This window comes from Camelina sativa, chromosome 11, assembly GCF_000633955.1.
Source record: "Camelina sativa cultivar DH55 chromosome 11, Cs, whole genome shotgun sequence".
In the NCBI taxonomy this organism is placed as follows: domain Eukaryota; kingdom Viridiplantae; phylum Streptophyta; class Magnoliopsida; order Brassicales; family Brassicaceae; genus Camelina; species Camelina sativa.
In genome coordinates, this window is record NC_025695.1 from 38,011,477 (window position 1) to 38,037,358 (window position 25,882).

General features: G+C 35.7%; 3 protein-coding genes and 1 long non-coding RNA gene across 4 annotated transcripts; 1 reads left to right on the top strand and 3 right to left on the bottom strand.

Annotated features, from left to right (window-relative positions):
* On the top strand, positions 3,293-7,192 carry LOC104725449 (DNA-directed RNA polymerase III subunit RPC5-like). The gene is made up of 14 exons (XM_010444118.2): positions 3,293-3,422; positions 3,630-4,060; positions 4,155-4,223; positions 4,310-4,411; positions 4,499-4,567; positions 4,656-4,778; positions 4,990-5,037; positions 5,134-5,240; positions 5,346-5,417; positions 5,573-5,624; positions 5,766-6,391; positions 6,479-6,688; positions 6,770-6,890; positions 6,973-7,192. Exons 2-14 carry the CDS (start codon positions 3,650-3,652, stop codon positions 7,030-7,032), a joined length of 2,070 nt encoding a protein of 689 aa, XP_010442420.1. The 5' UTR covers positions 3,293-3,422; positions 3,630-3,649; the 3' UTR covers positions 7,033-7,192.
* Positions 7,493-9,136, bottom strand: LOC104725450 (ER membrane protein complex subunit 6). The gene is made up of 5 exons (XM_010444119.2): positions 8,971-9,136; positions 8,475-8,588; positions 8,183-8,378; positions 8,028-8,047; positions 7,493-7,760 (listed from the first exon to the last, which is right to left on the bottom strand). Exons 2-5 carry the CDS (start codon positions 8,570-8,572, stop codon positions 7,730-7,732), a joined length of 345 nt encoding a protein of 114 aa, XP_010442421.1. The 5' UTR covers positions 8,573-8,588; positions 8,971-9,136; the 3' UTR covers positions 7,493-7,729.
* On the bottom strand, positions 10,091-10,755 carry LOC104725451 (biogenesis of lysosome-related organelles complex 1 subunit 2-like). Its single transcript, XM_010444120.1, has 2 exons — positions 10,593-10,755; positions 10,091-10,499 (listed from the first exon to the last, which is right to left on the bottom strand). The coding sequence occupies exons 1-2, from the start codon at positions 10,674-10,676 to the stop codon at positions 10,203-10,205; spliced, it is 381 nt and encodes a 126-aa protein (XP_010442422.1). The 5' UTR covers positions 10,677-10,755; the 3' UTR covers positions 10,091-10,202.
* On the bottom strand, positions 14,457-15,566 carry LOC104725452. Its single transcript, XR_757912.2, has 2 exons — positions 15,244-15,566; positions 14,457-14,574 (listed from the first exon to the last, which is right to left on the bottom strand). It is a non-coding gene; the product is annotated as an uncharacterized LOC104725452 (long non-coding RNA).

Genomic DNA, 25,882 nt, shown 5'->3' on the forward strand with positions numbered 1-25,882 from the left:
AATCAAAGTTTCTTACATATGATAGTATTTCTTAATATTGTTTTTTTTCTTCTTGATTTTAAAGTCAATATATACAATTAAAGTTTTATAAAAAGACATGAATAATCATATTTTATATAATAATATGTTATTTCCTTATTTTTTAAATTATTTCAGCATTTTAAATACACTAACATATTATACTTAGATGTTGATTTGCACTTTCTAATTAGAATATTAGTATAATGTTATACTTTAATTCAAGAAAGTTCAAAATCAACATGTTTATTATATAAAGTTGAGTTTTCAAAATTAGTTATTAACAGGATCATGACATGTGTCAAGTATACTGATGAGATGTTGACATTTGTCAAAAAATTATTATTTTTCAAAACAGCTAATTAAGATAATAACATAAAAATTATTATTTTTCAAAACAATTAATTAAGATAATAACTGATATGCTCAAATTTAACCCTGAGATACTCTCTCAAATTAAGAGATCAATTGTAGTACTTAAGGATTGTATCCACAAGGACTCTAGATCACACAATAGATTTAATAATCTTTTAATTATGCTAAATCAAAATATTAATTTAAAAACAATGCAAAAACAGAATTAAAAAATATTGTAAATTCAAGAATTAAAAACGCCAGGCCTAGGGAAATTCTCAGGAATTTATGAAATATTAAATCAATCAATAAATTAGGATTCAAGTAATTAAGATCAGATCTAGAACTCTAAACTCTTTTGTAAAATAAATTAGTTCTCACTGCAAATATTATCTAAATTTAAAACCAGAAAATCCAAATCTCTTTGCAAAATTCTAGGTAATAAATCAGCTTCAAAAACAAGTTTAGATTGTTCACAAAATTATTAAATCAAATCTTTTGGTAGGAAATAATTTTGCTCATCAAAAGGTTTTATCAGGAAAATCAATTATATTCTCATAGGTGATCAATCAAGAATTAATATAAATAACAACCTAAGATGAAGATCTAGAAAGATTAAGAATCCTAAAATTAACAGATCTAATAAATCATAAAAACCCTATGAAAAACCCTGAACCTAACAAGAGATCTACTCATACATGATTAATGAAACAAAAACCATGGATAAAATAGATATCATTAAATTCAAAAGAGAAGAACAAAAGAGTTTAGAAAAGCTTCTCTCAACAGGGCTGAGTTCTTGTCTCTCAAAAGGTGGCAGAAAATAAAACTTGAAAAATAACTTAGGTCTAAACAATGACCCAAAAATACTATTTATATTCCTAAAAACATTCAGGGACTAATGATGCAAATATGGAAGACTTTGGGGCAACTTTGTAAAGCTTCAAAACTTGTGCGAAAAACTTCCGATTCTTCTGTTGGATGATGCATCGATTGACACCATCACTTGCATCGACCGATGCAAGTCTCTGAACTTGTCTCCCAACTTCACAGCTTAGCCTCAATGCTTGATTAAGCTCCAAATCTTCCTATTTAGCTCCATTAAGTTCCCATCCATGCTAAATCCTATAAAGACTCAAAAGACTCTGAAAATACCAAAAAGACTCTATAAATAAGACTTATATAATGGCTAAAAACATCTAAAAACCATGATATATCAATAACATTAGATTTACATAAAATTTACATCTTTATATCTAAAAAAAAATTCCTAAATCAAAAAGGAAAATTGACAAAACTAGTATATTTTCCATTGTAAGCTAATTATATTATATGTGTTTTCTCAATTAGATTTTGATATGTATAAACAAAAAAATAATTCATTAAGCATGTATATTATTACTCCATGAAATAGTGAATACCAAATCTAAAAAATATAACATATGTTATGTCAAAATAATTATTATTTTTGAAACGTAATAAGAACAACTAATTAAGAAAATAACATTATATCTACATAAAATTTACATGTTTATATCAAAAGCTTTAATCTTTGATTTTTTTTTCTGATATAATTTTGCCGATCTATTTTGGGTCTTTTATTTGTGTGAGTTCTTCAATGAAAGCTATCAGATGCAATGAAATGGAATCAAAATATATAAAGTCTGCTAAATTAATCGAGGATGGAGACATTGATGAAGGTCCAAAAGTAATTCTACAGTTAGTAGCGTTATAAGTTTCGAAGATTAGTCGGTGGTTGATGTATTTGGTCAAAATCTAGAGTTTTCTCTTCTGGATAATGTCAATGATTCTGGTACTGAAACAAGAGCTGCTTGACTGAGTAATTGAGAAGCGATTTTTTAATTTGGGAAGTTGGAACGGTAAACCGTTTTAAAATTGGTTTCAAACCTGATTTATGTGGGGTTCGAATTTGGTTCTTAAACCATTTAAATCCAGGTATATAAAGAAATATATGAGAACTTTTGATTTGGGTAGAAATAAGTTGAGAACTTACGATTCAAGAATATTTGAGATGAGTTCATAGTTCTAAGACTTTATATATACAATCATGATTATAATATTCAATTTTTTTTTAGTATGTTATAGTATTAACTTTCTTTCAATTTCTCAACTTTGATTGGGTTGGTCATAAAATCATTGTAATAGAGTAGATAATTTTCACCAGTTGTTTATCCAAAAAATCTTTGGAGTAAAAAAAATTCATGGTTAAAGAAATTATGTCACAAAACAATTTTAGTAATTATAAGAACTATAATTATGCCAAGCAACATAAAATTTATTTTTGATTTGTTTAAAAGACATTTTATAAGTGGTGATACAGAGCATACTTTAACAATAAAATAATTTAGAGTTTAAGAGCATATTTTTAATGGAGAAATATACAATAAAATTGTACGTGGTTACTATATAATATAATGCTTTGATGAATTCTTTGCATCTAAATATGTTGTAATAACTTGTGAAACGTTTTTGAAATTTGACAATAATAATATTTTTAATGATGAGTATTTGGCAAAAGTTTTGGTGGGATATAATTTAGCTTTAGATTATTATAATAATTTTTTATAATATATTAGAAATATAAAAATATAAATATGTGTATGAAGGTAAATAAAAATATGATTTTTTCTCTAACTAAAACTATTTATATATTTACTTCAAGAAATAAATTTTCTTTTTATATTTTTATAAAATTGTTTAGGGTTTAGGATTTATTCTCATCAACGAGTTTAATAGCCGCACATCGTGCGGGCCCTTATCTAGCTAAGTTATAATATTACAATTCAATCAATACCCCCGATTAGTAGAATAACCAATAAATATAATAGTTTACATAAAAACCCTAAAAGGTCTACTAGCTCTGTTGGAGGCTTCGCCTCATATTATATAGAGTTTTTGTTTTCACATCTCCGGTTCGAACCTTAAAGGTTTCCATTTTTTTTTTTTTCAGTCTTTCACTTTCTTCGCCGACGTTTCTCTTTTGCCCGGAGGAGTGTGACTATATCTTCTCTTCTGTTGTTGATTTACAGGTTTTGCCCTCTTTCTTTCTTCTGCACACTTCCCGATTCTATCAGTTCGTAACAGTTCAAGATTTATCGATTAAGATTTCTGAAAGTATTGGTTTTGGAAATAGTGTGTTTTAGACAAAGTTTGAATCTTTGTTATGATTACGTATTGGGTTTGATCGGTATTTATTTCGTTTGATGAATAAAAACCCTAAATTGCAATTGTCACAGGAAGCGAAAAGCTAAAAAATATGGACTTTGATGATGAACCCAAGCCAAAGGAGGTTGCTAAAACCCGTAGATTCGCACCTGGCCGTGCCGGGAAGACTAAACCGAAACCTAAACCGGAACCTTCTGCAGCTAAACCGGAGCAGCCGGCGTCGTCACAAACTGAGTCTGTGAGCAAGAGTGAGCATGACGTTGATGCCAAGTCCACTGGTGCTGCTAAGGTTGAACCACCCGAGGTCTATAATGGTGCTGTGAAAATGGAGATTGATCCAAAAGTTGATAAAGAGCCGGAGATCATGGAAACTGAGTTGATTGTGGAAGATCAGCTTCCATTACAGGAGGAGAAAATGGAAGAAGATGATGAAGAAGAAGAAGATGTTGTTGTTCGTGAAATCGATGTTTTCTTCAAACCGTCTATTGATGCTAATACTCAGGTCTGTATTGGATTAGATTCTTCAAACGACATTTTTGGTTTTGCTAATTGTTTATGGAGTTTTGATTAATGTGTGTGTTTCTTAAATGTGACAGCTTTATGTTCTACAATACCCTCTAAGACCGTCTTGGCGTCCATATGAAATGGATGAAAGATGCCAAGAAGTGAGTGTTCTACTTTGTGTATTGCTATTACTTGATCTGCGTTTTTGTTTTGGTTCTAATCTTTTCGTTTATTTATGTGTTTTAAGGTTAGAGTGAATCCTTCTACATCGCAAGTGGAAATTGATTTGTCTATGGATGTTCATTCGAAGAACTATGACTCCACGTTTGGAGTAAATATGACTACGCAGGTAGGGTTTTTTAATTTACAACCTTGATTTAAGTTTGATCTTTGTGATGCAACTTCATTTCTCTGGTTTATTTGTTCATTTTGGTAGACCTTGAAAACAACTTGGAAGCAGCCTCCTACGTTGGATTATGCTGTTGGGGTTCTTTCAGGTGATAAGGTATTGTTTTCCTCGTTTCGAAAACTTGATAACATTGTTGTGGAATGTGGACTGGATACCTTATTAAATTGGACTTGTTGACTTGCAGTTACACTTGAACCCTGTTCATGCTGTTGCTCAGCTTCGACCGTCTATGCAGTATCTTTCATCTGACGGCAAAAAGAAACAAGCAGAATCCACTGAAGAATCTGTCGGAACATCCAAAAAACAGGTATAGATCATGATCCAAAATTTGCAAAAGAGTTGAGGTGTATTGATTTTGGTTCAATTTTTAAAGCGCTGAAGATTTAGCATTATTGCTCAGTCTTATTTCTATTTCATTTCTTCTTTCTGTGTCAAAGATTTGCCTGAGTAGTTTGGCTACGCTTATGCCACCGTTTACGTGAGTCTAGTCTTGAGTCTATATATTCTATTTGTGGCAGAACAAAGGAGTGCAGGCTTCGACGGATCAGAAACCAAATAATGAAGATGTATGACTTTTATTTAGCTTTTATGTGATCTTTTCTTTGATTTGTTGGTGGATATGGCTTAGTAAACTTATGCTGCTATCTTTCTTCTTCCTTTAGAATTGGGTTGCACTCACGTATCATGGACTTCAGTCCGAAAGTTGCTCCAAATATCTTAACGGGATGATGTCGAATGGGAACTCTTCATTAGATTTCAACATGAGCCCGTATGATGTCTTCCTTTTCACTTAGTTCGCCTTAGAGATTTTGGGGTTTTCCTGCTTACCTTAAACTTTTTCTTTTTCTTAATATCCTCTTGTATTTCCTTGAAGGGGCGTTTATATCAATGAACTGTGCCGTGGAGGAAGCAACAAAAACTCTGAATCGAAAGAAACATCGAAAAGGTATAATATATCAGGGTCATCTAGTTCACATTTGTCATCTATATCATCAAAAAGAAAATTCACTGTCGCTTTACCAATGTCTGGTCTCATGTGTCATCTAGTCAACGTTTGCACCCTTTTATTATGTTCTTTAAGATGTAGTCTTCTGCCTACAGGGTCTTGCTCTCCTTACAACTTAAAGAACGTGTGCAAAAGTTGCTCTGCGAGGTTGGTAGCTATTGTAGTCAGCATTATGTATCACAATTTCCTGTTCTTTTCTGTTTTTCAAGATGAAAAATTATATGGTTTGTGCTCTTTTAGTTTTAAGTAAAATATAAGCCATTTGTCTAACTCGTTCTATCATAACAGGGACCACCGCTGCTTCGATACAGAGTTCTTAAGCATTATGCCTCTGAGTTCTCAGACGAGGATTTCTTAGAGGCCCTCCAAGAATATGGCTGGTTAGTTCAAGGTTTATGGACTCCCAAAACTAGTCTACTAAAACTAGACGGGCCTGTAGGAGCTTCCAGGGATTATCTCCTGTGTCTGTTCAGCAAGAAGACAACTATAAAGTACTCCGAGGTTGAAGCGATGGGTGGCCTTAAGGATAAGGCGAAAACTATGTTGACTGCATTTGCCAAAGAAAGGCCTCTGCTAAACGATTGGAAGTTCAAAGAGCCCACTGATGTCTCATTCATAAAATCCTACCCAGCGATTGTTATGGAGCAAGATAATTTTCTTGCGGAAAAGAAAGAGAAGCTAGAGTCAGTAATGAGTACCCAAGGAGGAAAAAGTAGAGCTAATAACAGGAGGAATGTTGTTGGAAAAAATGCATCAGTTACAGTTAAACCGGAGGTTCCAACAACCCTCTCTGACAAAGGAGGAAGTTCAAGAAATACGATACCTCGTGCTGACGGACAAAAAATGCCACCGGAACTTCAAAGGGCGTTACCAAAGGCCTTAAAGAAGGTGTTTCAAACTCACAAAGTTTGCAGGTGAGATTCGTTAGAATTATACTTTTCAATTATCTGAACTTTGAAATATTTCAGATTATTGGATATGAAACGGATTTTTTTGTGCAGCTACGAGACAATCTGCCAAGGACTTAGGGATCTTGCAGTTTCGACATCGAATAATCCAAAAGCTGATTCGGGCATGGCAGTGAATGTGGCGTTAGCTGTAGATGCTTACCAAGACAATCTCCGAGAAGTTATAAGTGATGTGGCTGTTGACATTTACGGCTCTTTTGTCTCTAAGTCGTCTCCAGACCACCCAGAATATGATGCTTTGAGGTTACTTGTTTGTTGGAGCATACTCACATTGGTTCTTTGTGTTTCTGTGGAAACTCTAATGACTGTGTTCGTTATCATCAGGGACGTGGTGATTGAGCTCTTACGTGATAATCCACCTGGAACAAGGCTTATGAAGGCTCAAGTATTTACAGTAGGCAGGACCAAGCTTGCACGTGAAATCACCAACAACGAATACATAAAGGTCTTCACTTGAGTTCTCTTCTACTTTCTGTGTTTTGACCAAAAGTGTTCTTGTTTTAGTCTCTGACTCTGTGTTGCCGCAGGTGATGCACGACATTTGTGAAACCAACTCTTCAGGATGGGTTTTACAGAAAGCTCGATGATGAGTTCTTTAGGATCATCACTCACAAATCATTATGACTAGAGATTGAAAATTAGAGAATAGGTTTTTTAAGGACCTAAAAATTTTGATATATCCTGAGAATTCATTATGTAAACGGTTCAGTAATTTTGAGAGTTTAATAGTATTTATTTTTCCTGTTTGACCTCATATTTTTATTACTCAACTAGAGTTGGTGAGACTAGCCACACTGTTTATAGGAAAAGAAGTGGTCAACTTTAGAGTTCCAAACCTGGTCGAATTAGTTTAACTACATGCAATCAATCCCAAAAGCTGATCAGACAATCAATCCCCATTGCATTGCCCATAGAAGAGCTTCAAACTCGACTGAGAGTGTCCTAATTTTTTTTATGGATTAACTTATCTCAGTAGGCATCTTCCGGTATACTTAAACATGCGGTGAACAAAAGAAAAAACAGAAAAACAAAAAAACAATGGAAACATTGAAAATTGGAGGAAAGCGTAAAAATACTTAAAACTGCTCAATCTAAATGTTTTCATAGGTGATGTGATCTCAGTTAACTTTGAAACAAAAAAAAGGTAATACAAACTCATAATCTGTTGTTCAACGAGAGAACCAGAGAAACATTGTCCAATCTATTCAGTTACTTGAAGAGGCTGCAAACCCGAACTCACTCTTGTGTCTTGTTTCACCATCTTCATTTGCTGCTGAAGTTCCCTCAGAATATGTGCACCAAGTCATATGCAAATCTACTCCAACATTAAGGAAACCAACTTGGACAAAGAGAGGCAAGAGAGAACTATTTTCGAGTGCACATAAACATTTTCTCTATACGAAGATTACTAAACCAAAAAGGCCATTTCTAGGTTAATCACATGTTTCTAGGAAGCTATATATTATTAGCTACATCATATCATACCATGGATGTTCTTTCATAAAGCTACTCAAACCTTCAATTTACTTTTTCACATTTTCATATTATAAGTGTGACTACCAGATGTTGAGATTAAGGATACGTCCAGAACAGCACAAACGACTGCAAAAAAAAAAAAAAAACACCATCATTATTATGAGCATAACAGGTTGATAGTGCACATAAAAATAGTTGAATCTAAGGATGTGGTATTTGGAAAGCAACAAACAATGTAAGGAAGAGGAAACGATGGCATACCATAAGGCCACCAAGAAAGCCGTCAAAAAGGACCCGATTCAACGAATCAAAGTACAAGTCAGCTGAGAACCCTGCCTTAGCCATGAGCCCAACTGATGTGATCAACATCACAACAAAGTAAAATACAAAACCAGTCAAGCCATTGAATCCAATTATTCCTGCAAGGACACCAGCTATGATAGACAGAAACGTCCGGCTGTAAAAACAAGAAAATATTAGGGACGACGAGAACGATCATCTTTTCGAGGAAAACAAAAGAGAGAGATATACTGATATCGTATTGAAACAAAACCTGTTCTGTATGACTTTCAAATTGTTCTGCAAATTCTCAGCACTGAAGGTTGGGATGTCACTCATGACATCCTTTGATCTCTTCTCAACAGAACCCATTTAAGATAGCAAAAATCTGAAACAACATAAATTTCGAATCTTTACATTGGAATTTACATTACAGAAAAGAAAAAGGGACGAGCTTGGACACCATGGAGTACATGTTAGATTACAAACCCTAAAAAGTATTGATTTTGAAGTAAAATTCCACAGAAACACATCAGGATTTTTTACTTTGATTCAATGATTCCATAACTGGGTTCTGCTAAGTAAATACGAATCCTAAAGGCTAAGACTTTACGATGATATCATAAGTAGTCTAGGTAAAGGTTCCTACAAGAGAGTGGGAGGAGCAACTATGGTTAAACTGATCTGGTTTTGTCGATCTCTTAAAGTCAATTCCGATCTACTTTGAGATCTATAAACAAACATTGGAAAAGGAATTGAAGAAGGCTTACAATTTAGAAACAAGAGCAGCGAGAGAGAGAGAGAGAGAGAGACCGAAGCAGCTTGCGTGGTACTTGAGAGGAACTAATGGAGAGGACGAGCCAATTTGAGAGAGACAGATAACAATCAGACGAGAGAGTATTCGTAAATCTCTCTCTCAAGTTCACTAAACCCAATGGAATCAGAGCTTTTTTAACCAAAAAAAAAAGAGAAAAAGAAAAAGGAACATATAAACCGAAAAATTGAACCGGAACCAAACCATAAACTGGATTGTCCACTATTATTATCCAAAATTAACAAAATCTCCAACAACTATGCTGCTAGCATAATTGCATAAAGCTAGTAAAATTGCTTAATTCTGAAACAGATAACATAATTACATTGTCACAATTTTTTACAAGAAAAAGCTAGTTTCAACTAGGTTTTATAAAAGCTATAGCCATGATGACTATATATTTTTTTAAAGGTTTATGTATTTCACCGATGTATTATACTCTAAATAATTGATGTACTTTGGTTGACCCAAAAAAAAATGGTACTTTAGGTTTGATATAGTTTGTTTGGTTTTAGTATGTTTAACAGGGATAACAAACACAACTCATCTTCGTTAGATAGTTCTTTTATAGATAAACTAGTTAGAAAATGTATGGAATAACAAAAGAAATCGATGCAAAATATTTGGTATACTGCTTTAAATACGTATCGCTTTTACGGAGTAATCAATCACACTCATAAACTAAAATGAAAAAAAAAAAAAAAAAATATCAGCTCAAATATATAGACGAAACAACTAGTGTACTACTATGTTTATTGTTCAAGGTTGTTTAGTAGACTAGACATCCTAAGAAAATTGTGGTTTGGTTTGAAACCAACCTAAACCAAACTGTTTGTGTTGAGAAAAAACTTAACCCAACGGTTTGGGGATGGATTGAAGTTTTGTTCCTACTCAGTCACTCCTACTCGCTACAAGCCTCCAACCAGTAGCCACCACCACCGATGGTTTGGTACTTTGGTTCAGATCGATACTGACTTACTGAGTAAAACAAGTTTAGTCAGATTGATTAAGAAAATCTCTCATATAATTAAGGTCTCTATAATTAATTACTACCTTCGTTAAATTTAAACATAATGGAGACAAAATCTATCTAGCTAGCTTCAATTTTAGCTAAATCCAAATACGTTCGAACCTCAGTAGCATACCACAAACGATGTATGGTTACAATGGTGCTAAATTGAATCAAAATTAATCAGTAACAACAGATTCATTAGAGCGACGATGATGAGGATGACGATACTCAGTTCGAATTTTGGATTCGAGAACAGAGACATAGCGATCTAGAACAGAGATCACAGCTTCAAACTCCGACACTTGTTTCTCGATCGCGTCAATTTGTCCGACAAACTCATCAAAGCCACCGCTTTTTGATTTCATCTGCTCCGCGAAAACCCTCAGCCCAGATGCCACGTCACCGAGATCATCGTACTCCGACGCAACTCTCAGATTCATCTTCTCCAATAAATCCAGATGGTTGTTCGTTCCCTATTTTTATCCATTTCCAACATTTTCAGATCTGTTTTTTTTTTTTTTTTTTTAAATTGATTAAAAAGGAAAGCTGTAAAAAGTTAAGTTGACCTGGAGCTCGGATTTGACCATGGTTGATACACTTGTGAAGAGGTTTTGTAGCGATTCAGCTAGATCATCACGCGATTCCGCCATTGATAGGGGGAGAGAGACAACAATCGGAAGACACAAAACTCTAAATGAGACTCTTCTGTAGTTCTGTTGTTTTTTTTTAGTCATATGACATTTCTTTGAATTAATTAATTAACTTGAGTTGATATTATAATTGTTTTACTTTTTTAATAATTGATTTTTTTTTTCTTTTTTCTTGTGTGTGTGGTTTTGATTTGATTATTTCATTTGTAAATTCGAGTTTGTTAGAAATTAGAGGATATATAATTCAACATAATTCGAAATATTTTCTTGAATATCATTATTTTCCTTAAAAAGAAAAAAAGAAAAACATTTTGAGATTGCAAAAATCACAAAGCTTCCACAAATAGTTCGCAAATTTATGAAAAAAAATGATAATGCAAAATTTTCGATTCACAGTTTAGAATTCACTGAGAATAGTTAAAAAAAATTAGTACCAAATGAAAGCTTTTGGTTGAGGTAATTTGTTAACCTGACCAATAACGCTACTTAAAGAGACATCAAACACACAACAATTGGTCTCATGAAGTTACATGTTATATAACTTATAACCATAACATTAGCTTTCACATGCACATTCATTATACAACAAAGGCCAATTTGCAGAAAGTGAAGACAAACAAACTGTTGTTTTTGGAATTAATTATATATGATACACAAAAAAAGTACATTTGATGTTGCATCCTTGATTTTACGGGTGGCTTCTGTACAGATCGATGCTCCCTAGTTGTAGTCTCGAGGTCGAATTTACGTCTCTAACACTTAGAAACCGGAACCTGCAATATAAAGACATTAGGAAAAAAAAAAAAAAAAGCAAATGGGACTGTCTTATCAAAAACTTGAACATATACCTGAAAAGATTTGCTTGGAATCCAGGTGTTGTTATTTTGTAGGATTTGCGTTGGAACCTCTCCTCGAATACCTGACAAGTTTGCTTGTCCAAAACACACCATGTCGATCCACCATCGTTGCTTCCTTCAAGAATCCTGGGAGAGGCAACGAACAGTGTTGTTAAAGCATCAATTGTGTATGTTTAGACTTTGAATAATAGGAAAAAGACATTACCAATCTTTGGGGTCTCTCTCTGGGGCATCGTTAGCAGACATGAGCTCGTATGCTATGAGTTGGTGCATCTGGTTGTAGAGTGTTTTGTACACAAGTTCTGGTTATGGTATAACTTCCACGTTTGATATCCCAGAAGTTGATTTACACTTCAACTGGCAATCTCATCTGTGGAAGCTTCATACCTCTCCAAAAGTTAAAAACTTTTTGTGGAAAGCTATGTCTGATGCGTTACCGGTGGGAGAACAACTAGCTCGACGGGGATTAAATGCAGAGGTCACATGTCGGAGTTGTGGAGAAACAGAATCAGTCTCACACCTTCTTCTACATTGCAGGCGTGCTAAAGAGGTGTGGCTTAAGGCTCCCATTCTCCATCTGGAACTAAGCTCCACAACAACTATAGAAGATTTTCTCTCCTCAGCAAAGGAAAAGCGCAATCTACCTCCGTCGGGGGTATCAACGGGGGAGTTGTACCCATGGATTTGTTGGCAGCTATGGCTTGCCCGCGATAGCATAGTTTTTGAGGACAAAGAGATCCCTGTTTCAGACATTCTTCTAAGAGCGATAAAATCTGCGAGAGAATGGCAAGAAGCCCAAAATATGATGACGACCCCTCGGCTAATCACAGATCAACCGGAACAACCAGTACAAACGTCTAGTTGCAAAGTGTTTGTGGATGTTGCATGGAACTCCACGACCTGTAATGGAGGTTTTGGGTGGTTTGTAGTGAACGCAGATTCCGCATATGAAGAACGCTTCTCCGACCACAAAGAAAGTATAGGCTCAGCCTTAATTGCGGAAGCGTGGGCGGTATTTCTGGCCTTGAAACATTCTCTGCTTTTGAATAAAACAGAGCTGCAACTCTTCTCGGACTGTCAAAGCCTTATCAATCTGATAAATGGAGATGGCTTCCACATCGAGCTCTTTGGACTCTTACAAGATATCCGAGAACTTCGGAGTAGTTTCGATACCATATCTTTCAATTTTATTCCTCGTCTTGCCAATCATGTGGCAGATTCGTTAGCAAAAGAGGCTTTAGCCTCCTGTGACTTATTGTGTCTAAACTCTATTTCTATTTAATGAAAACTATTTGGTGACCAAAAAAAATGTTAATATCATAGTTTCTCACAAAAATATTGATTGAATTAAGCCTTGTCTAAAATTCAGGGAGCATTGTTGAAAATTTAGGAAGTGATCCGTAAATATTAGGAAGACCTTCCTAAACGACTTTTTTAACAGATTCTACTGAGGTGACTATTCCTCTTAGAACCATTCCTAAACGTAACAAAAAAGGAGAGACTTTTTTAACAGATTCTCTTGGAGCCCTGGATGTGCCTAGCTCTTGGGATGCTTTATGGAAACAGGTTCATTAATCTTTCAATTTAAATAACACGTTTATGAAGCTGGTAGCGTCTGAAATCTATCTTAAAACTTGGGTTTTCAGGTTTTGCCTTTTGGATTTGATTCAAATTAGGGAATTTATCTTTTATATTGGATATAATTGAGATGTGATCGCCTTCTTATACTTCAAACAAATCTGTCTTTGTGTATTTTTCATGTGAATCCCACATGATAAAAAGATTGAAGTTCAGCTCGACGAGCAAATGCATTCTTATCATAGACTTGTTTCCACAAAAGCTTTAAGAAAGTTAGATGGTACAGAGAGTGATCTTGAAGCTGGGATTAACTTACTTCTTAGGCAACTAAAACAAGTGAACGCCCAGATGCAAGCATAGGTGTCTTCAGCTGGATCAGAAATGGTCTCACATACTTTAACTTGACATCAAGAGCTCATTCATGATTTGACACAAGTACATCCTCCGTCATTGCATTTTAATACACAGGTACCGTGAAGGAGGATATTCTGGTTCTCATCATCACCATTTTTGAGACTTCTGAAATTTTAGTAAAACCTTCCTAAATTTCAAGGATGTTTTTCTAAACATTATGAAATTCTTCCTACATCTAAAGAAATGAATTTTTGGATTTTTTTTTTTGTCTTAATATATCACAGATTACTCCATTTATTGAGTAAATATTTGATTTTATTTTTGTGAACATGCTGAATAAGAGTAATATATATCTATATATATAAGAGTAATAAGTTTGTGTCTTCTAAATATTTTATGAAGGTCATCCTGAAATTTAAGGTGTCATTTCTAAATATTATCAAATCTTTCCTAAATTTATATGAATCTGTTTTTAAAACTCTTTTTGGTGTTTTGCCTCAATATGTGAAAGATTACTCTATTAGTGAGGGGTAATACGTTCATTTTTGTGTATATCTAGGTGTTTACCAATATCATGTTTTTTATGAAGGTCATCCTGGAATTTAAGAAATATTTCCTAAATTTCATAGAATCCTTCCTGAATTTTCAATGAATGATTGATGTTGGATGATGATTTTTAAAGTTACAAGAACATGAGAAGATATTATGCGAGCTATCAACAAAACTTTGAATTGAGCAAGAGAGCATCTATGAATAATGATTTTATTAAAAAAAAAATCATAAAACAAGGAAACGTTCAACATAAAAACTCAACATTACTACAAAAAATTGAAAAACATAAAGGAGAAATATACATACACTTGCTTTAATACTACTAAGGGTTATGATTTATCAAAACTATTTTTATAAAATCTTTTAATGAAAAGTTTGCCTTACTAGTACAATACTCAAAGTCTTGGTTTCAAATCTTTGTGGGGGCGTGTATGGTATGTTTTTTTTTTTTTTTTCATGAAAGCCTTCCTGAAATTCGAGATATCCTTCCTGAATGTTTGGGTGTTGTTGCAACTCCAGTTTTTCTGACCAAATCCGCATCTCTACAAAGTTACCACCTGAATTACCAATGTTACCACAATAATAAGAGCCAAAAACATAATGTTTGTATTAGATGCATTGATCTTGAGCACAATAAAGTTGTAATCCACAACTAGTGCAATACTACTACTAGTCTACCTTGTAATCAGAAGCAAACTTATACAATATCAGAATTTCAAACTAGATCCAAATCAATTTGAGTTATTCCTATCAGTTAAGCCAATAAGAATGACAAAACTTTTCATCTCAAGTTTCTCTAAATTATCATGGAATGAACATAAAAACAGCTTCAATTATGACTATAGAAATACAAAAGTAAAGACACATTAAAAAAGTAATATGCAAAAGGTGCTAATAAGTGTTTTGCTACAGATCAAAGTGGAGACATACGACACAACAAACAAACTCAAAGCACCGATTCTTACCAATTGGAATCTTGTTTCAATCTTTCTAAAATATTCATGAAATGAGTAATAAAAATGTACAATAAACAATTAAAACCTTATTCCCAACATATTCAAAGCACCGATTCTTACCAACACTCAATTTTGGAGAGATGAATGTATCCCCAATTTTACAAAGGACACACAACGAGAATTTTTCACAAATTAATCACACCCTTTAATTCAATCACAAAAAGCATAATCCCCAACAACCACAATCGTGAGCATCAGAGACTAGCTTACCTCCATCTAGCTTTCAAATCTCTCTTTCTTCTTTGTCTTTTTTTTTCCTTTATTTTTAATTGAATCTTACAAATCTCTATTTTCTCCGGCGAAACAGTGATATACCAGTGACGAGACAGCATTAACATGAATCCGATGAGGCGATGAGAGAAACGACGAGGCGACAAAAGTTCCTCCAGAACCAGATCGATTTTTGTTTTGAGAAAGGATGAAGAAGAAGTGCCAAACGGTTGTGTTTTGAGGAAGAAAGAATTATTTCTCTATTTTAATTAATTTAGATTTATATATATAAGTGCTATTAGTGGAATTTTATAAATGTGGTGCTAGACTTGAAAAAAAAACATATTTTAGTGCTACTTTTGTTAATTGTCCTTATATATTTGAATTTTAAAAAAAAATATATGTAAAATTATATTATTTGTACAAGTGTTAGAAATTAGAGATTATTTATCATTACTTGTAATATTTTAAGTTATACAACCATATCTTTTTCATATTAAATAAAGATTAAAAATAAACAAATTAAATACAAGATCTCTTCTATATATACTTTAATTAATGCTTAGAGATTAACACAACAAACGTATATAGTATAGAATATATCTATGCCAGTTATCTTCAACGCAAAAATGTTGTCTAATTGGTCAACTGAAATTGTTGGTGTCAACGACAAGAAGACACGAGCATTATTTTTTGATTTTGCATTGAATTCCATCTTTGGCTTCGCGAGAGCATGGGACTCTGTGATTGCATACAAAGAAGGAATGAGTTTTAGTTATGCTATATTTAGGTATTTGGGGTTCTTGTGCGCCTACTGTTACGTTTGCAAGTTGAGTAGTTGCTTTGTCTCTTCAGATTTACCAAACCCGGCTTACAAAGCCCACAAAATCTTCATCAACATTTTACCATTCGTTGTTAGTGTAGCTATGTTCCTCATCAGTTACACGTGGCAGCGGTTGGATGTTTCTGCTCTTATATTTTGTTCCATCTTCGCTACAATCTCATTGCTTCAGTTAATTCTTCCCGTGGATGGCTTCGGAAATTGGTATATTTCTGGCTTAACAATATTTGGGATGGCATGGGGGATCGTCGGTCTATATTCTGATGCACCAGCCGGTTGGATTTTTCTTGGTGTGATCATCATCATAAATTATCAATACGGGTTTGTTTCAGTAATTTATGGCGATGAGATGAAGTATGTTGAAGAGCGTTTTACTGCCGACATAAAACGTTCTCATGAAAATAAATCTAAACTGTACAGTTATTTGAGGAGTTGTCTGATTTTTCTCCCAAGAAACCTCTTTCTTTTATTTTTCTTAATGTTGTAATTGTTATGAAACTAGAGAATTTGAAGATGTAAATCTCTTGTTCTTATTACTGATAAATCGAATGAGGTTACATATATATAGTAAAGGCAAAGCCTAAAACCGACTAGGAAAAGGAGATGGCCAACGGGCCTTATTGCCTTGGACGTACATGGATCCTATACGGACCGTGTATAGACCAGTTATAGAAGATCCACTCCAAGTGTTTTACAACACTCTCCCTTGGATGACATAACCGTACCGATGCTAAGGGATCGATGCAATACGCTTGGGGGTGTTGCCTCATTAAAACCTTACCAGGAAAATCCAATGGGACAAAACCATGGTGAAGGAAAAAGAGTACAACACACATTGCTCCACCTGTTCTAAGCATCCCTAAAGTCCTTAAGCCTCCGCATTCCAATCTGGTGCATGAGCTTCTTGAATGTAGTTGTCAGTAATGCCTTAGTAAAGAGATCGGTTGAGTTGTCACATGATTGAACTTGCACCACTTGAACTTCTCCGGCCTTTTGTAGTTCATGTGTGAAGAAGAACTTGGGTAGGATGTGCTTCGTCCGATCTCCCTTGATGTATCCTTCCTTGAGCTGTGCAATGCAGGCTGTATTGTCTTTGTATATGACCGTTGCTTCCTTATCGTCGATCATGCCACAATCTGTCCTGATATGTTGAGTCATTGACCTCAACCAAACACACTCACGTCCGGCTTCATGCATTGCTAGGATCTCCGCATGATTAGATGAAGTGGCCACAATGCTTTGCTTCATAGAACACCATGATATCGCCGTACCACCGTGAGTAAAAACATAACCGGTCTGGGACCTTGAGTTGTGCGGATCCGATAAGTAACCTGCATCAGCAAAACCAACTAAACCTTCCTTGTTATAGTTAGTGTCGTCCTTTATAGGTAACGCAGAACATGTTTAACACCGTTTCAGTGCCTTTTAGTCGGACAAGAACTAAATCTTCTAGGAGGTTCACGGCAAAACATATGTCCGGTCTAGTGTGGATAGCCAAGAACATTAACGCTCCTATAGCACTGAGGTATGGCACTTCAGGACCGAGGACTTCCTCATCGGCCTTCTTTGGACCAAATGGATCTTTATCCAAATCAAGACTCCTCACAACCATTGGGCTGGTCAATGGGTGAGCTTGGTCCATATTAAACCTCTTGAGTACCTTTTCTGTATATGCCATTTGATGCACAAGGATCCCATTATCAATGTACTCAAGCTGCAATCCCAAACAGAACTTAGTCTTACCTAGGTCTTTCATTTCAAATTCTTCCTTGAGATATTCTACTGTTTGGGCAATTTCACCAGAGGTTCCAAGGATGTTTAAATCATTCAAATACACTGCTATTATTACAAACCCTTTGTTTGCAAACTTCTTTATAAAAATACATGGACTGATTGGGTCATTCTTATAGCCTTCTTTTGATAGGTACTCACTTAGTCTATTGTTCCACATTCGACCACTTTGTTTCAGTCCATAAAGGGATTTGTTCAACCTTATGCAGTACTGTTCTCGAGAACCACTCTTATCTTTAAGCTCAAAACCCTCTGGTAATCTCATATAAATTTCATTATCCAGTGGACCATATAAGTATGCAGTTACAACATCCATTAACCGCAAATCCAATTTTTCTCTTATAGCCAGACTTATTAGATATCTAAAAGTCATTGCATCCATCACAGAGGAGTATGTCTCCTCATAATCTATTCTTGTTCTTTGAGAGAATCCTTGTGCTACAAGTCGTGCCTTATATCTCACGATTTCATTACTCTCATTTCTCTTCCTTACAAAGACCCACTTATGTCCTACTGGTTTTATATTGAATGGTGTCCTTAAAATAGGACCAAACACATTCCTCTTCTTCAAAGAGTTTAACTCCACGTCAATGGCTTCTTTCCACTTTAGCCAATCTTTACTTTGAGTGCACTCTAATATAGACGTGGGTTCATGATCCTCATTTATTTCAAGTGCTACCTTATATGCAAATACTTCATCAATGTCGACATTCTTACGGTTCCATTGAATTCCAGACATGATATAATTGATTGAGATCTCATTATTATCAATACCTTCAGGACCTTGAGGTTCAGCGTCCCAAACCTCATTCGGTACCTTAGGATTTGCTGCGGCCATGTCTGTAATTTCCTTAACCTCGGTTTGATTTGCACCTTTCTTAGATTTCCGAGGGTTCTTATCTTTGGAACCTAATGGTCTACCTCGTTTTAAACGTGGCTTAGACTCTGTAGCAACTTGATTGTGTTCCTTCTGAACATCAATACGTATTGGTGCATTACAAGCTGGTATGTACGATTTTGTTACTCTCTTTGGGTCAGCAAAGGAATCTGGCAATTGATTAGCTAGCTTTTGTAAATGAATAATCTTTTGAACCTCTGCATCACATGCTAGAGTTCGAGGATCTTGCCAATTTAAAAATGTTTGATTCCATGTTAATTCTTTAACCAGCTTGCTTGTCTCTCCACCCAACATAGGAAATTCGGATTCTGTAAATTGACAGTCCGCGTATCTAGCCTTAAACAAATCTCCTGTAGTTGGCTCAAGATACTTAATAATGGTGGGAGACTCATATCCAACATATATTCCCATCCTCCTTTGAAGTCTCATCTTAGTTCTCTGTGGTGGAGCAATCGGTACATAAACGGCACACCCGAATGTTTTGAGATGGGATATGTCTGGCTCATGACCCGTTAATAGTTGGGATGGTGAATACTTATGTTCACTAGATGGCCTAATGCGTATAAGCTCTGCTGCATGTAATACTGTGTGTCCCCAAGCCGACAGAGGAAGCTTCGACCTCATTAACAATGGCCGAGCAATCAATTGAATACGTTTAATGAAGGATTTAGCTAATCCGTTCTGTGTATGGACATGTGCCACATGATGTTCCACACTCACCCCATGGACATATAGTATTCATTAAACGCTTGGGATGTAAATTCACCAGCATTGTCTAGACGTATAGTCTTAAATGGAAAATCTGGAAAGTGTGCTCTTAGTCTTATAACTTGAGCCAACAGCCTAGAAAATGCTAGGTTCCTTGTGGATAGCAAAAAAACATGCGACCATCTAGTCGATGCATCAATAAGGACCATAAAGTACCTAAACGTCCCACAAGGTGGGTGTTTAGGTCCACATATGTCCCTTTGTATCCTTTCCAGAAAATGCAAAGTTTCTTTATGTACTTTTGCTGGTGATGACCTTATAATAAGTTTCCCTTGTGCACATGCTAAACACGTGAGATTCTTAGGGATAACTTTTCTCTCTTTAAGAGTGTGCCCATTTGAATTCATAATAAGCTTACGCATCATGTTAGAACCCGGATAGCCAAGTCGGTCATGCCATAGTGTGAACTGTTCATTGAACATTTTATTATTTGCCAAGTTAGATTCTATCATGTTAATCTTAGCATGGTAAAGACCAGTGGCTAGTGCAGGTATAGTCTCTAGGACTTTCTTATGTCTTTGAATAATTTCTTTAATATATAGAAATTCTTTATCTCCTTCACCCTTTGTTTCAACATGGTAACCATTCAATCGAATGTCCTTAAAGCTCAATAAGCTTATCTTAGAGCTGGGTGAATACAAGGCATCACTTAGTTCAAGATGTGTGCCATTAAGTAATAATATATGAGCTTGGCCGTAGCCCTCTATAAGGCTTGCTATACCCGCAATTGTACTAACATTAGCATTTTTTATTATGAGACTAATAAAGTATCTCTTATCCTTCAAAATTGTGTGGCTGGATCCACTATCCACCACAAGTTCACTTTTATCCTCAGCCATTTCTATAATGACAATAATTTTTGTTTTAAACAATATATTGAAGGAAATGAAATAACTTTCAATTTAAACCAAATAATCATTCAACAAAAATAATCCAATCAAATGCAAAAACATAAAGCATAAAAATTAAACCAAAACAACATTTTGAGTTCACATATCCTCTCCTAAACAATCGGAGGTCTCATGATCAAATAGATCATCCTTCTCATGGTCAAAATCATCTTCACCATCGAGATGAACCAGGTTAGCCTCTGGATTTTTCATCAAGCTCTCTTGATAGAGATTAACAAAATGCTTAGGAGTTCTGCAATTCTTAAACCAATGGTTCTCTAAACCACATCTATGGCAAGTGGACTTGGTCTTTGGCTGTGGCTTGAATGCCCCACGGTCTCTACCCCGAGCACGGCCGAAACCGGATCGGTTACCACGGCCCTGACTACCGGACTTATGTCCTTGGTAAGTGCCACGAACAAAACCACCACGTCCTCCACGGCCACGGCCACTGTTGTCCCTATGGACATAGTTAGACTCCTTGGTCTCCTTTGGCTCTTTAGGCTCTTGAGGATTTTTCTTTGCTAAGTCAACCTTGTGAGCTTCTGGTAATGGGGCTGTACCAGGAGGTCTCAATGCACTATTCATCATCAATAGCTCATTGTTCTGCTCAGCTAGCAGCAAACACGAGATTAGGTCTACATAGGTTTTAAACCCCTTTTCACGGTACTGTTGCTGAAGCAGTATGTTGTTAGTGTGAAAAGTAGAGAATGTCTTTTCTGAGCTCCTTCTCGGTCACCTCAGTACCACACAACCTAAGGATTGAGACAATCTTAAAAAGCTCTGAGTTATACTCATCCACGGATTTGTAGTCCCGGATCCTTAGGTTTTTCCAATCAAATTGAGCCTTTGGTAGGAGCACCGTCTTTTGGTGTCCATATCTGCTTGTCAGCTCTGTCCAAAGGTCAAGTGGATACTCTATGGTGAGGTACTGATTCTTGAGACTCTCAGCAAGGTGATGGCGCATATGCATAATGGCCTTGTACTTTTGCTTATCAGATGGTTCATAACCTTCCTCAATGCACTCAAATAAATCCTTTGACTTCAGCATGATCTTTGTGTCCAATGCCCATTGCAGGTAATTGTCTCCAGAGGCATTCAAGGCAACATAGTCAAGATTGTTAAGCCTTGCCATCTGCATAATACATAAATAGACAACCGCTCATTAGCATGCGGTATTATGAGACTGATCCATGCAATCACTTAATAGGACATGCGGTAATGAGACTGAACCATGCCAAATACATAGGGTCATGCGGTAATGAGACAGATCCATGCCCAATACTTATACTCAAATTTCGTGGTTTAATCATGCATGCAAGACAACAAACCTAGATAGATACTAGCATGCAACAATTTCCTTTTTCTTAAATTGTTTTGATTTTTAGAAATTTTCCTTTTACTAGATTGGATTTCCTTTTTCTTAAGATTGAATATTTTGAAGGGAAATATTTTTAAGTTTTAGGATAATTACTACATTTTATTTGGAAATTATCCTAATAATTTTAACAACCTAGAAACAGATCTATGGATTCGATTTTATGGTTCATGCAACCGAAAATTTACAGAAACAATCTATGCTATAATCGATTCTCTAAACACCCTTAACATGATCCGATTTTAATACTCAAGATGCATGCAACACAACAAACAACCAAGCAATAACTATCAACCAAATTTTAATCATGATATAGTTGATTCAATTTACAAGAAATCTAACAATCCCTAGACAACATACAATCCGATTTTTAAAGTTTTTAGGATTTAGATATCTTAAGCTTTGTTAGTTGTGTACTTGCATGTTTAGGGTTCAATAGTTTTAAGATCAGGTTCGATTATATGTGTCCTAATAGGTCCGATATTACCTTAACACCAATAGGGGTTGACCGGTTTTGATATGGGAGCTAAAGACCTCAGATTTTCCCTTGATCACGAACCACGAACCTCGATCTGGTACTGGACAACGAACCGATCAAGAACAGGATCACGAACGGCGCCCTTCTCTCGAACAGAAACCAAACCGTTCACGTACAGGACCACGAACCTCGAACTGCTTTGGATAGAACTTTGATCACAAGCACAGGCTGCTTAAACTGATCTTGAACAAGGACTAGTCACGAACAGGGGTTGATCGTGAGCTAGTATGGGAAGTAGGGTTCGGGGAAGAACAAAAGAGGAGAGGCGGCGGTTTAGGGTTTATGGGGTTTTACTCAGCTGGATCTTTAGAACGATTGTGCTGATAACGTGTTATGAAACTAGAGAATTTGAAGGTGTAAATCTCTTGTTCTTATTACTGATAAATCGAATGAGGTTACATATATATAGTAAAGGCAAAGCCTAAAACCGACTAGGAAAAGGAGATGGCCAACGGGCCTTATTGCCTTGGACGTACATTGCTCCTATACGGGCCGTGTATGGGCCGGTTATGGAAGATCCACTCCAAGTATTGTACAACAGTAATTTTTTTGTTTCGTAAGAAATGTTTTTTTCTTTCTGGAACATATTGGATTAAATATGGGATTCGGCCTATGGGATACCCGAAAAAAAATCTTTAAAATTAATGAAATTTAAATAAGTTTAGCTTAATTTTGACTTATGTAACAAATTATTTTTGATATTTTGGTTATTATTTATATTTAGGTATAAAACTAATTAAAATATTCAAATTTATAATCATAATTTTAAGTAATTAAATTATATTAATACTAAATATTATAAATATGTTTATATGTTCGGGTTTGATGGATACCCAAACGGGTACCAAGTATTACCCAACCCTAACCCAAATCCACAAGTATTGGAAAATAGAATCTAATATTATAGGCAAATCTTTATCCAACTCGAATCCGGTTTTTTTGGTCGGATTCCGGGTTAGATATTCGGGTACGATTTTTTATGTCCAGACCTGGTGGAGCCCATAACCAATGAAAAATAGGAACCACCTCTTCATTTAAAATAGGAACCAATTGGTCAATTGAAATTGTTGGTGTCAACGACATGACATCATGACGACACAAGCATTATTTTTTGATTTCGCATTTGAATTCCATCTTTGGCTTCGCGAGGGCATGTGACTCTGTGATTAAATATGGGATTCGGCGTAAGTCTAAGATGTTAACTTGTTCGACAAGTCTATGTAGGGTTTTTGTAGATATTGTGTCATGTATTGATGTCTCTCTATTTTACACTTTCTTAGGCATATTGTTAGTCATGTTTCACATTGTTTAGAGTCTATCCTTTGCATTTAGGTTGTTTAGGGTGTTGCATTGCTGCATTTTTACATTTTGGATGGAAACAAGTGCTTTGGGGCTTAAAAAGAGCAGGAATGAGGATGAACAAGTTTCAGCTATTGCCAAGAAGGAGGAAAGGAGTAGAAGAGGAGTAACACAAGCCCTAACCCGAAGGTTTGATCGTGCAGGAGAAGAACTTGAGGCTTCAACCCGACTAGTGAAGGTGAGCTCAAGAAGAATCACCCGAAGTCGAACCCGAAGAGGAGCTCGACCTTAGCCTCTTATAGATGCCTTGAATGACAGCTAGTGCGGCTAGGTCAAGTGATTTGTATATATAAACCCTCTCTTAACCCATTTTCGAGAGGGCATCTGAAGAGTGAGCAAGAGCCACCATACACGATCAGAGAGCCGATTTTACATTACAAACGGGTACCAAGTATTATCCAACCCTAACCCAAACCAACGGGTATTGGAAAATAGAATCCAATATTATAGGCAAATCTTTCTCCAACCCGAACCCGGTTTTTTTGGTCGGATTCCGGGTTAGATATTCGGGTACAATTTTTTATGTCCAGACCTGGTGGAGCCCATAACCAATGAAAAATAGGAACCACCTCTTCATTTAAAATAGGAACCAATTGGTCAACAGAAATTGTTGGTGTCAACGACATGACGACACGAGCATTATGTTTTGATTTCGCATTGAATTCCATCTTTGGCTTCGCGAGGGCATGGGACTCTGTGATTAAATATGGGATTCGGCGTATGTCTAAGATGTTAACTTGTTCGACAAGTCTACGTAGGGTTTTTGTAGATATTGTGTCATGTATTGATGTCTCTCTATTTTACACTTTCTTAGGCATATTGTTAGTCATGTTTCGCATTGTTTAGAGTCTGTCCTTTGCATTTAGGTTGTTTAGGTGTTGCATTGCTGCATTGTTGCATTGCTGCATTGTTGCATTTTGGATGAAAACAAGTGCTTTGGAGCTAAAAAGAGCAGGAATGAGGATAAACAAGTTTCAGCTATTGCCAAGAAGGAGGAAAGGAGTAGAAGATGAGTAACGCAAGCCCTAACCCGAAGGTTTGATCATGCAGGAGAAGAACCCGAGGCTTCAACCCGACTAGTGAAGGTGAATTCAAGAAGAATCACCCGAACAGGAGCTCGACCTTAGCCTCGTGTAGATGCCTTTAATGACAGCTAGTGCGGCTAGGTCAAGTGGTTTGTATATATAAACCTTCTCTTAACCCATTTTCGAGAGGGCATATGGAGAGTGAGCGAGAGCCACCATACACGATCAGAGAGCCTATTTTACATTAGAAAAAGCTTTGTTAAGATTTCTTAATTTCTGGTTTGCATTTCTTTCACTTTTGATATTGTATTACATTTACTTCTTTTCAATACATTGATTGCTTTCATTTTCCAACATTTTGTTATGCAAATCCTATTTGTTTCTATGTTTAAGTTGATTGCAATGAGATCTGAGTAGTGGACTAAAGTTTCTAAAGATGGGATAGTCTAGGTGTTCTTAATCGATTAGTGATCTTAAAGCTAGTTTCAAACCGAGAGGTTGGGATTAGATCTTAAACATTTTCACACCGAGAGGTGCTCGATGAAATGCCTGAATTAGCTATGCCGGAGATTTACTCACTTAGCCTAAGAGATTAGATGTGTAAGGAGTTTATTGACAATAATGAATTGGATTTTAATGCTTATTTGATTATGTTTCTCCAGCAAGAGTTGGGTAAGAGAGTGATTAAGACTGATTGTTTCTACCACGAGAGTGGATTAGCAAGGTTTTTATATTCATTGTCTATATTATAGCTTGCTTGAGGCTTGTAAAACATTCTAAGTTGATTAGGGATACTTATCAACCAATTACCCCATCCTTCGGAGCTTTCACATCTTGATTGATTAATGTTTTTTATCAACCCGACCAGCAACCCGATCATGTACTCGATTGCTTAGATCGTGTGGTACTTTGAGTTGTTCTTGATTTTGTTCTTATTCGCTTATCACCCGAACACCTACTCGATTCGGTACACAATTGTTTGCATCAAGCACCTAGATCGTGTAGTTCTTTATTTCTGTTTTTTTTTTCTGTTCATCTTAGGTTGTTAGACAAAACTCCTATTATTGCATGGCTTGACTTGCTTCTTTCTGATTGCATCTTATCTGCTAGCAAAACAACAATTTGGATTGATAACTCTTTGTAGTACTACT